The sequence below is a fragment of the Myotis yumanensis genome, unplaced genomic scaffold (genome assembly GCF_028538775.1).
Source record: "Myotis yumanensis isolate MYYU_CA2020_CCGP unplaced genomic scaffold, mMyoYum1.0.hap1 SCAF_11, whole genome shotgun sequence".
NCBI classification, from domain to species: Eukaryota; Metazoa; Chordata; class Mammalia; order Chiroptera; family Vespertilionidae; genus Myotis; species Myotis yumanensis.
The window spans coordinates 64,721,460-64,734,376 of record NW_027223762.1 but is presented as its reverse complement, the minus strand read 5'-3'; the positions used below and the strand labels follow the sequence as shown (position 1 = coordinate 64,734,376).

General features: G+C 43.6%; 1 protein-coding gene across 2 annotated transcripts in view; it reads left to right on the top strand.

The window, feature by feature from the left end:
- Window positions 1–12,917, top strand: part of SLC9A4 (solute carrier family 9 member A4) — a 75,052-nt gene that overhangs the window by 40,597 nt on the left and 21,538 nt on the right. For both annotated transcript variants that reach the window (XM_070429774.1, XM_070429773.1), the window contains one exon: window positions 435–531. In XM_070429774.1, the coding sequence (XP_070285875.1) occupies window positions 435–531 (97 nt within the window). The remainder of the gene's footprint in view (window positions 1–434; window positions 532–12,917) is intronic.

Sequence of the window (12,917 nt, the reverse complement as noted above, 5' to 3'; positions counted from 1 at the left end):
GTAAAGCTCTTAGCTCAGTGCTGCTGAAAGGTGGTGTGTGGAGAGCGCTGCCCACGCGCGTGGCTCACACCCACAACAAGCACAGGTCAGGTCAAGAACAGCCTTGACTGGGGAGTCTTATTGCTGTTGAATCAAATAGTAAAATATTCGGTTTGCATTTTATAGTATTTTTAAAATTTTTATTTTCCAATCATTGACTTTGTATTTTACAAACATGTTTGATCGTAGCAGATATGAAGGGAATAAAATGAGTTATATTTTCAACATAAAAGCTCAAAGGCATAGAAAGAAACTATTTTCAAAGTGTGAGTCAAGACATGCGATGCCCTCTCACGGCTGCTGAGAAGCTTCTGGAACTCCCACGAATCCATGATACTTTCAGTCTCCCTCGCCAAGACGGGAAAATAATGCCTGCCTTTCTCCAATGGTCCCAGGGCCCAGCGGACACAGGGAACCAAGAGGCTTTCCCCTGAAGACGTGGCATCCATGAGGGACCTTCTGACGCACAACATGTACCAAGTGCGGCAGAGGGTGAGTATGGCTGCCGGGCTGGCTGCTGCTGGCATCCCAGGGCCGTCTTTCCAGTCACCCCTGCCTCACCCTCTGCTCTAAGCAGCCTTTCTGCTGGACAACTGCTCCCTGCTTGGTGTGGAGAACAGAGCGCTAATTGTTGTGCTTCTGCTGCAGAGTTGGAACCTGTAGTAGGAAAAGAAATGAAAATCCAGTGGCTGGTTGCAGGGGTCAGGCCCCTCCCTCTGAGGGCAAATGTGGGGCCAGCAGCCGCCATAGACAGGACAGCCCAGGCTGAGGTGGCTGCCTCCAGCTGAGCGACTGCAGTGGAGCTCAGGAAGCTGAGAGGGTTTGGCGAGAATGCTGAAAGCCTTCACAATAAAAAGGAGCTGTCTTGGGCCTGTTAATTCTCAGCTTTGGGGAAAGGTGTAGCATCCACCCCACACTTGGGAAGGCCAGTGGCTGGGCTCTTCTGAGACTTGGACTTGGTCCAATGAGAGGCACACCTGAGTCCTCTCAGAGGAGTTTAAGTTAGAGGATTCAATTGAACTTCCCAAGTCTGAGTATGAGTATTAGGAGTTGTTTATGAGGACCTTGGTTTTGGGGACTATGTCATCAATCAGTCTTGATGGGACTGAAAAAATGATCTAGTAGAAAACAGGGAGTTGTTGACCTGACTGTGGAAGGTCACAGAACAACACCTGAGCCCGGGCCCTCTGACTGCTGCCCACACTCCTCCCAGGTGGGCTCAGTTCACAGGGCACGGGGCAGAGGGCTTCTAGCTTCCTGCGGGGAGGGCAGTGGTTGAAGGGCTGTGTCACGCGGTCTCTGCACCTGCTGAAGGAACACAGCAGAGCAGCCACCTAGCTCGCTCAGGGCACATGCGGCAGCTCCCACTCCTTCCAAGTGAAACTGTTTCGTGGAGTATCACATTCTGCCTTCGCCAAATAGTTAAGCACTTCCTGGTTTGAAGAATGTGGGCTATATGAGAGCCAGAGCCCAAAGCCTGCCTCGAACTCAGCCTTTCCCCAGGGTGAAGAGGTTGGATTTAGGGAAGGCTCCAGAAATGGAGACAGAGCCCTGGGTCTGCAGCGGTCCACACGGAGGCTAGCTGCCAAGCTCCCTTTGCTTCCGTGAGCAGTTACCAGGGAGTCACCGCCTGCGTTTATCAGGGTGCCTGTCCAGTGTCCTCTGGGATCTCCCCCAGGCTGCGCCTGCCTTGTTGTCCCCACATAAGCAGGTGGGTGTGGAAAGTCACACGGGGAGGCCACAAATAATAAACAGCAGGAGTTCCAAGCCTCCAAGGGGGCTTTTGACTCCACCTTTGCTACTTTGAGAGAGTGGAACTTCCTCTCTTTCTAGGTCATGTGACTCCTCACCTCCTCCACGGTCCTCTTGCTCTCGTGGAGGAAATAGAGCTCTAAAGGTGCCACCACAACAGCCATTTGACTGCTTTGTTCCTAGTGGGCAATCTACAGTTTTGAGGATTGTCACAAAAGGTGACATCTGTAGCCCTCCAGCCTGGGTGACAGGTCACCTGGCCCCACACAGGCTCACAATCGCCTTCTTGGAAGAGGCCACCTTGAGAGTCAGGAGTCCCATCTGGGCAGGGCCGGATGAGCACAGGGCTGGACTCTGAAGGATCCTAGTATGCAGTGGCTCTGAAACAGCAGGCCCTGCGGGCTCTGTTCTCCCTAGGAGCACTCGACTACTCCCGTTTGAAGCTATACGCTCAGCACATCTAGGACAAGGTCTTCACTGGGAGGGAGTTGAAGAACTCACCCCTGGAGATTCTCAGGGGAACAACTGCAGCAGAAGTGCTGCGAACACAGTGGGGATGGACACTGAGAAACACTCCACATTACACGGGAAAACATCAGCCTTCGCCCAGACCCGAGAATAAGTCACAGACTGATGGGCAGTCCCTGGGCTGGCCTAAATGATGAGGTCACACTCGGAATTTCAATACGCTTTTTCCTTTCTATTAAATTTATTGGGGTGACACTGGTTAATATGATCATATAGGTTTCAGGTGTGGGTTTCTATGTTACAAGATATGTATGTGTTCATTACCCAAAGTCAAATGTCCCACCACCATATTTATTTATTTATTTATTTATTCATTCATTTATTTTTATTGTTTAAAGTATTACATATGTCTCCTTTTTCCCCATTGATCCCCCCCCACGCCCGAGGGCAAGCCCCCACCGCCCCAGTGTCTGTGTCCATTGGTTATGCTAATATGCATGCATCAAGTCTTTTGGTTGATCCCTAACAACCCCCCTCCCTGCCCCTTGTCTCTGGAACTATTTTTGTTCATCAGTTTATATTGATCATTATATCCCACATATGAGTGAGATCATGTGATAGTTATCTTTCTCTGGCTGTCTTATTTCGTTTAGCATAATGCTCTCCAGTTCCATCCATGCTGTTGCAAATGGTAAAAGTTCCGTCTATTTTATAGTGGCGTAGTATTCCATTGTGTAGATGTACCACAGTTTTTTAATCCACTCATCTGCTGATGGGCACTTAGGCTGTTTCCAAATCTTAGCTACTGTAAATTGTGCTGCTATGGACATAGGGGTGCATATATCCTTTCTGCTTTCTTGGGATATATTCCTAGAAGTGGGATTACTGGTTCAAATGGAAGTTCCATTTTTAACTTTTGAAGAAAACTCCATACTGTTCTCCACAGTGGCTGCACCAGTCTGCATTCCCACCAGCAGTGCACAAGGGTTCCTTTTTCTCCACATCCTCGCCAGCACTTGTCATTTGTTGATTTGTTGATAAGAGCCATTCTGACAGGTGTAAGATGGTACCTTATTGTCTTTTTGATTTGCATCTCTCGGATGATTAGTGACTTTGAGCATGTTTTCATATGTCTCTTGGACTTCTGTATGTCCTTTTTCAAAAAGTGTCTATTTAGGCCCTTTGCCCATTTTTAAATTGGATTGTTTACTGTCCTTTTGTTAAGTTGTATGAGTTCCCCATAAATTTTGGAGATTAAACCCTTAACTGAAATATCATTGGCAAATATGTTCTCCCATGCAGTGGACTTTCTTGTTGTTTTGTTGATGGTTTCTTTTGCTGTGCAGAAGCTTTTTATTTTGATGTAGTCCCATTTGTTCATTTTCTCCTTAGTTTCCATTGCCCTAAGAGCTGTATCGGTAAAGATATTGCTATGACATATGTCTGATATTTTGCTGCCTATGGCGTCTTCTAAGATTTTTGTGGTTTCCAGTCTTACACTTAAGTCCTTTAACCAATTTGAGTTTGTTTTTGTGTATGGTGTAAGGTGGTGGTCTAGTTTCATTTTTTTGCATGTATCTGACCAAATTTCCCAACACCATTTATTGAAGAGACTGTCTTGTCTCCATTGTATGCTCTTGCTTCCTTTGTCAAATATTAATTGAGCATAATGGCTTGGGTCGACTTCTGGGTTCTCTGTTCTGTTCCATTGATCTATATGTCTGTTCTTGTGCCAGTACCAGGCAGTTTTGAGAACCATAGCTTTTTAATATAGCTTGATATCTGGTATTATGATCCCAACAACTTTGCTCTTATTTCTCAGGATTGCTGCAGCTATTCGGGGTCTTTTTTTATTCCAGATGAATTTTTGGAGAGTTTGTTCTAGGTCTGTGAAATATGCCATTAGCATTTTAATGAGGATTGCATTGAATTTCTAAATTCCTTTGGGTAGTATGGACATTTTAATGATGTTGATTCTACTAATCCATGAACACAGTATGTTCTTCCATTTGTTTATGTCTTCCTCTATCTCTTTTTCAATGTCCTGCAGTTTTCTGAGTATAGGTATTTTACCTCCCTCCTTAGTTAAGTTTATGCCTAGGTATCATAATTATTTTGGTGCAATGATAAATTGGATTGTTTTTTTACTTTCTCTTTCTGTAAGTTCATTATTGCTTATGAAAAAGCCATAGATTTCTGGGTGTTAATTTTGTATCCTGCTACATTGCTTAATTCATTTACTAAGTCTAGTAGTTTTTTTTATGGAGTCTTTAGGGTTTTCTATGTACAGTATCATGTCATCTGCGAATAAGGACTGTTTTATTTCTTCTTTTCCAATTTGAAAGACTTTTATTTCTTCTTCTTGTCTAGTTGCTATGACTAGCACTTCCAGTACTATATCGAACAGGAGTGGTAAAAGTGGGCATCCCTATCTTCTTCCTGTTCTTAGGGGAAATGGGTTTAGTTTTTGCCCATTGAGTATGACGTTGGCTATAGGTTTTTCATATATGGCCTTTATTATGTTGAGTTATGATCCCTCTGTTTCCACTTTGCTGAGAGTTTTTATCAGGAAAGGGTATTGGATTTTTTTTAAATGCTTTTTCTGGACCGATTGATATGATTATGTGATTTTTGTCTCTCAATATGTTTATGTGATGTATCACATTTATTGATTTGCAGATATTATACCATCCTTGCATCCCCATGATTAACCCCACTTGGTCATGGTGAATGATCTTTCTAATGTAATACTGGATCCGATTTGCTAGAATTTTGTTGAGGATTTTAGTATCTATGTTCATTAAGGATATTGGCCTGCAATTCTCTTTCTTTGGGGTATCTTTATCTGGTTTTGGAATTAGGGTATTGCTGGCTTTATAGAATGAGTTTGAAAGTGTGCCTTCCTCTTGAATTTTTTGGAATAGTCTGAGAAAGATAGGTTTTAGTTCTTCTTTGAATGCTTGGTAGAACTCCGCTATAAAGCCGTCCAGACAAGGGCTTTTGTTTGCTGGAAGATTTTTTATCACTGCTTCAATTTCTTTGGTAGTTGTCAACCTATTTAGGTTTTTTGATTCTTCCTGATTGAGTCTTGGAAGCTTGTATTTTTCTAAGAATGTGTCCATTTCATTTAGGTTGTCGAGTTTGTTTTAGTAGAGTTGTTCATAGTATTTTTTCATAATCCTTTGTATTTCTGGGGGGTCAGTTGTTACTTCACCTCTTTCATTTCTGATTTTGTTCATTTGGGTCCTCTCTCTTTGCTTCTTGGTGAGCCTGGCTAGAGGTTCATCAATCTTGTTTATCCTTTCAAAGGACAAGCTCTTGGTTTTATTAATCTTTTGTATTGGTTTTTTTTTTTGTCTCTATGTCATTTCTTTCTGCTCTGAGCTTTATTATTTCCTTCCTTCTGCTTCCTCTGTGCTTTTCTTGTTGCTCTCCTTCTAATTCTTTGAGTTGTAGGGTTAAATAATTTATTACAATTTTTCTTGTTTTTGTACAGGTAGGCTTCTAGAGCTATGAACTTCCCTCTCAAGACTGCTTTCACTGTGTCCCATAGATTTTGGATTGTTGTGTTTTCATTGTCATTTGTTACCAGGATGCTTTTTACTTCTTCTTTGATCTTTTTGGTTATCAAATCATTGTTTAGTAGCATGCTATTTAGTCTCCAAGTATTTGATATTTTTTCATTGTTGATTTCTAATTTTATGCCATTGTGATCTGAGAAGATGCTTGTTATGATTTCTATCTTCTTGAATTTGAAGAGACTTTTCCTGTGTCCCAATACGTGGTTTATATTTAAAAATGTCCCATGTGCACTTGAGAAGAATGTATATTGTGTAGCTTTAGAGTGAAATGTTCTGAAGATGTCAATTAATTCCTTCTGATCTAGTGAGTCATTTAGGATTTATGTTTCTTTGCTTATTTTTTGTTTAGAGGATTTATCCAGTGATTCAGTGGGGCATTAAAGTCCCCTACTATGACTGTATTGCTATCAATCTCTCCCTTGATATCTTCCAGAAGTTTCTTTATGTATCTGGGTGCTCCTGTATTGGGTGCATGTATGTTTACCAGAGTTATATCCTCTTGTTGAATTGCTCCCTTTAGTATTATGTAGTGGCCTTCCTTATCTCTCATTATGGCCTTCACTTTGAGGTCTAATTTTTCAGATATAAGTATTGCTACCCCAGATTTTTTTCATTTCCATTCACCTGAAAATTTTTTTTCCATCCCTCCATTATCAGTCTGTTTGAGTTGCTTGTTCTGAGGTGGGTTTCTTGTAGACAGCAGATATATGGGTCATGTTTTCCTATCCACTCAGCTACCCTATGTCTTTTGATTGGGGCATTTAATCCATTTACATTTAAGGTTATATTGAGAGGTACTTGTTTTTTGCCATTTTTATTCCTTATGCCTGTGTTCCTTCTTCCCTTCCTATTTTTTCTTTTTGTAGCAGACTCTTTAGCATTTCTTGCATTGCTGGTTTGGTGGTAATAGACTCCCTCAGCCCTTTTTTGTCTGTGGAGCTCTTTATTTCATCTTCAATTTTGAATGATAGCCTTGCTGGGTATAGTATTTTTGGATTCAGTCCCTTGCTTTGCATCACTTTGTATATTTCATTCCATTCCCTTCTGGCCTGATGTGTTTATGTTGAGAAATCAGTTGATAGTGTAATGGGAGAACCCTTGTAGGTAACTTTCTGCCTCTCTCTGGCAGCCTTTAAGATTCTTACTTTGTCATTGTTGTTTGCCAATTTAATTATAATGTGTCTTGGTGTCGATATTTTGGGGTTCATCTTGTTTGGGACTCTGTGAGCTTCTTGGACTTGTGTGAGTTTTTTCTTCCCAACATCAGGGAAGTTTTCTGTCATTTCTTTAAACTGGTTTTCTATTCCTTGCTCAGTTTCCTCTCTTTCTGGCACCCCTATTATGCAGATGTTGTTTCATTTTGCGTTATCCCAAAGCTCCCTTAGTCTCTCCTGCTGTTTTTTCAGTTTTTTTCCAGTTGCTGCTCTTCTTGGGTATTTTTTCCTACTTTGTCTTCTACCTCACTGATGTGCTACTCAGCTTCTTCTAGGCTACTGTTGATGCTTTCTATTGTGTTCTTTATTGCAGCTATGTCATTCTTCATTTCTTCCTGGTTCTTCTTCATTTCCTCTTGGTTCTTACACATGTTGTTAAATTTGTCTTCCATCCTTTTCAACGTTCTTATGACCATTGCTCTGAATTCTTTCTCTGACAAATTGCTTGCCTCAATTTCATTTACTTCCTTTTCCAGTGATTTCTCCTTTTCTTTCATATGGGGGCTTTTTCTTTGTCTCCCCATTTTTGTTCCTCTCAAGGTGTCTGGTTATGTGGCTCACTCTCTACTGCATTGACCAAAAGGCACAAAATACAACTTGACAAGACATGACACAGGGAACAAAACATGAATGTATTTATGATACCAATAACCCCAAATAAAGGTGACCACCAGAGAAAAGAGAATTAGGGGAGAGAAAGAGCATAGAAATGATATTGAGAAAAGGAAAAAAGATAAGAGAGAAAAGAAAAAGAAGAGGAAAACTATATACATATATGGGGAGAAAACTCCACAAAACCAATAACTAATCCAAAAAATGCAAACAATAAACACCCAGAAAAAAAGGAGGGAAGCTGACATGAAGAGGCAGAGCTTATTTCCAGAAGGTACGGTAAAGGAATCGAATGAGGGGGGATGGCCACGACTCAGTATAGAGGAGGTAGAAAGAGAATGAGTGTATAAGAAGTAAAGTAAAAAACAAAATACTCAATTAAAATAATAATAATAATAATCCTATATAATAAAGAGGTAATATGCAAAATGATTGTCATACCCTCGCACAAGATGGGCACCCCCATGTCATCACAAGATGGCTGCCACAAGATGGCCAGCAGGGGAGAGCAGTTGTGGGCCATGAGGACAGCAGGGGAGGGCAGTTAGGGGGCAACCAGGCCAGCAGGGGAGGGAGGGCAGTTGCGGGGGGGACCAGGCCTGCAGGGGAGGGAGGGCAGTTGGAGGGACCAGGCCTGCAGGGAAGGGCAATTAGGGGCAACCAGGCCAGCAGGGGAGGATAGTTGGGGCGACCAGGCTGGCAGGGAAGGGTGTTGGGGGTGACCGGGCCTTCAAGGGAGGAAGGGCAGTTGGGGGGACCAGGCCTGCAGGGGAGGGCAGTTGGGGGTGACCAGGCCAGCAGGGGAGGGGAGTTAGGGGCAACCAGGTCAGCAGGGGAGGGCAGTTGGAGGTGACTGGACCAATAGGGGAGGGCAGTTGGTGGTGATCATGCTGGCAGGAGAGGACAGTTGGGGACTATCTGATCAGCAGGGGAGCAGTTAGGCGTTGATCAGTCTGGCAGGGGAGTGGTTAGGAGGTGATCAGGCTTGCAGGCAGGCAGGCGAGCGGTTGGGAGCCAGCACTCCCGGATGGTGAGAGGGATGTCCGACTGCCTGTTTAGGCCTGATCCCACAAAGATTGAGCCTAAACCAGCAGTCGGACATCTCCCGAGGGGTCCCAGATTGGAAAGGGCGCAGGCTGGGCTAAGGGACAACCCCCCCTTCAGTGCACAAATTTCGTGCACCAGGCGTCTAGTTAAAAATAATAATTAAAATATATATTTAAATATATATATAAAATAAAATGTATTTATATAAAAATAAAAAACAAAACAAATTTTCCCTTTCTTCAATCTATCTATCTATATATTCATCTATTTTTGGAAAAGAGTCGAGTAGAGAGCATATAGGCCTGAGTTTGGTGAGTAAAACTAATTAAGCTATTAGTAGCAGAAGAGAACAAGTTAGGAGAGGAAAAACAAAAGCATAAAATAAAAAAACAAAAATACTAACAAACAAACAACAACAACAACAAAATTGGCTAGCGAAGAAAGAGAAAAGAGAAGTGTGCATGGACTTGGAGCAAGGGAGAGAAAATTAGACATATGAGTAAGCCAACAGAGACTACTACAATAGTAATGCATCAATAAAGCAGATAAAGAAGATCAATTAATAACAAGGAGTAAAAACAAAGAAAGAGAAAAATTAAAGCAGGAACAGAGAGAAACAGGATGAAAAAGGGAGAAGTGTGGAAGAAAGGATTGGCATAAAGAAAAAACTGAGATAGAGTAAAATAATGATAAAAAATAAAAATAGAATGTAGAACACTAATCAAAAAAAGATAATAAAAAAATGAAAGGTTAAAAAAATAATCCTACATAATAAAAGCCTAATATGCAAATCAACCAAACAGCAGAATAACCGGTCAGTGGGGGGTGGGGCCAATGAATGAGCAGCACCAGGCCAGCCAAGGCGGGTGCCAGCAGACAGAGGGAGGGAACGATGATTCGGGGGGGGGGACAGCAGTGACCGTCGGCGGCAGAGGAGCAATCAGGGGGCAGGTGGCCACTCACCAGCCGGCGCTGTGCCCCAATCGCCCTGCCAGTCGCCTCTGGCATAGGGAGGCCACTGGTGGTGACAGCAATAGGCCCACAGGTAGCCTACCACAGAGGGAGGCCACCGGCTGTGGAGGTGGGGCGATCAGGGGCAGGGCCAGCTGCTCGAAGGCTGGCACCATCCCCCAATCAGCCTGCTGATTGCCTCCCGCAGAGGGAGGCCAGACTGTGGCTTAGACCCACTCCCCGCAGTCTCTGGGCTGCAAGATGGTGCAGGCCAGGCTTAGGGACCCTCCCGAGTGCACAAATTTTTGTACACTGGGCCTCTAGCAATAATAATTAATAAAAATAATTTTAAAAATAAACTAAAGAGAAAAAATTTTAGTTTCTTAAGTAAAAGATAAAAAATAAAATGTGAAGTAGTGAAGTTTGTTCGCTTCAGCTGAGTTTTTATGTCCTATGAGGGCTGGTTTAAGACCCCTCTCTACTGTTCTGCCTGCCATGTCTCTGTTTCCTGTTAAGTAGTCAGCACCATGTTGAAGTTCCCAGCAACCCACTGTTCCTCTTTGTCAGGCGCCACAACCTTGGTTTCAGGCAGGTGGGATCAATCTACCCACTTTGTTTTTCTGCCTTCCAGTCGTATTTACACAAGCATCTATTTCTGACATGGCCTCTAGGTGGCGGTGTTTCTGTATTAGTTTCCGGGACCAAATGGCCCCTCATCCCATTATTTAGAATCCTCATTTCCCTGCTGAGCTCAAGGCTGGGTGAGGCTACGCTGCTAGAAGGGGCCTGGTCTTTAGGAGCAAACTGTCTGTTCAGGGTTGGAGGGACAGACTGTCCCAGAGCTGGCTTCCTGATCATCTCTCCCTATTTTGCTCCCCAGCTTCCACAAAACCACCTTCCCCTGCACCGCAGCCGTGGTGAATGTTTGTAATTGAAAGACCCTATACACTGGGTTTAGTGAGTAAAAGCAAGGAAAATATAAAGACAGAGCAACCACATTGCTGCCCATCTCTCTCCCTCCAGCACTGCATGGCTGGTGCAGAACTTCAGGCTGCTGTTTTGGGCACAGCCTCCCACAACTGTGGGCTTAGATCTAGAGTCCCCGGCTTCCAGCAGCCCTGTGGACCCCCTTCCACAGTCAAGCACTGCCCTGTCCCCAAGGGACGCAGATTTGGTGCAGCACAGTCCAGGCTGCCCGCGTTTCTCCCTCCAGCTCAGATCCCCAGGCCCACTGCTCTCTAGGTAACCTCTGACCTTTCTGTTCATGGATTGTCTCTCCAGCTGTGTTTAATTTGCCAATTATGGGTGGATGTTATTCGATTCAGCTGTTTCTTCTATCTGCTCTATGAGAAGGCTCAGAACCCGAACGTATATTTGGCTGCCATTTTGTCTCCTCCCGCCTCCGCCCCCCTCTCCGGGACAAACTTTTTAGGAGCCTGTGGCCAGGGAGGCTGGAGTCTCGGTGTTCGTGGGTTCACAGCAGAGGCAGCTGGTCCCTGGCCTGCGTGGCTGTAGGGTCCCAGGTGGTGTCCCAGGTCTCCCCGGGTGGAGGTGAGGCTGGGCTTCCAGTCACAGCCACTCTCCCCTTCAAGATGGCGCGGTCTCTGTGGCAGAGCCAGCTGTTCCAAGAGAGATTTCAGCAGCAGTAGAGGCTGCCTGGCTAGGGGAGCCTGGTCCACCAGCCCCCGACAGTCCTGTGGAATATAGCTGTCCCTCACTCACACACACACACGCCCCACATGTCCACACACTCCCCTCTTGCTCCCTCCCTCACTCACACTCTCTTCCTCACTGCTGTCCTGTCGGCCACCACCTTGGATCCTCCATCACCATATATTAGGACTCCTTTCACCCCCAACCCCCTTCCCTCTGGCGACCACCACTCTGCTGTTTGTATTCATGAGTTTCAGGTTTATATCCCACATATGAGTGAAATCATATGGTTCTTAGCTTTTCCTGACTGCCTTATTTCAATCAGCATAATGTTCTCAAGGCCCATCCATGTTGTTGCAAATGGTGCTATTTCATCCTTTCCTATGGCTGAGTAGTACTCCATTGTGTATATGGACCACGTCCTCTATCGCAAGACATTTTGGTTGTTTGCATGTATTGGCCACTGTGAATAATGCTGCAGTGAACACAGGGGTGCATATATCTTTGCGAATGCATGGTTTTGAGGTGTTCAGGTGTATACCCAGAAGTGGGATTGCTGGGTCAAATTCTTAATTTTTTGAGGAATTACCAGCCTGTTTTCCATAGTGGCTATACCATCTACATTCCCATCAGCAGTGAATGAAGGTCCCCTTTTCCACAGCCTCTCCAACACTTGTCATTGCTTATCTTGATAAGGGCACTCTAACAGTGTGAGGTGGTATCTCAATGTAGTTTTGATTTGCATTTTCCTAATGGCCAGTGAGATTGAACATCTTTTCAAATATCTATTGGCTGTTCATATATCTTCTTGGAGAGGTGTATGGTATTTTCATGACCTCTGCCCACTTTTTGATTGGGTTGTTTGTTTGGTGTTGAGTGTTATGAGTTCTTTATGTATTCTGGAAATTAAGCCTTTGTCGGAGCTACTATCTGCAAATATCATCTCCCATCTGGTGGCTGCCTCTGTGTTTTGTTGTCAGTTTCTTTTACTGTGCAGAAGCTTTTGAGTTTGATATAGTCCCATTCATTTAGTTTTGCCTTTACTTCCCTTGCCTTTGAGGTCAAGTTTATAAAATGTTCTCTGTGACCAAGATCCAAAAGGTTGGTACCTATATTTTCTTCTATGTAACTTATTGTTTTGGGTCTTATATTCAGGTCTTTGATCCATTTTGAATTAATTTTTGTACATGGGGACAAACTGTAGTCCAGCTTCATTCATTTGCATGTGGCCTTCCAGTTTCCCCAGCACCATTTATTGAAGAGACGATCTTTACTCCATTGTGTGCTCTGGCTCCTTTATCAAAAATTATCTGTCCATATGCATGTGGTTTTATAGCTGGGCTCTCTATTCTGTTCCATTGATCTATGTGTCTGTTTCCCTGCCAATACCGTGCTGTTTTGATTATTGTAGCTCTGTAATATTATAATTTGATACCTCCAGCTTCGTACTTTTTTCTCAGGATTGAATTGGCTATTCAGGGTCTTTTGTGGTTCCATACAAATCTGATAATTTCTTATTCTATTTCTTTAAAAAATGACATTGGGATTTTGATGGAGATTGAATTAAATCTGTATATTGCTTTGGGTAATATGACCATTT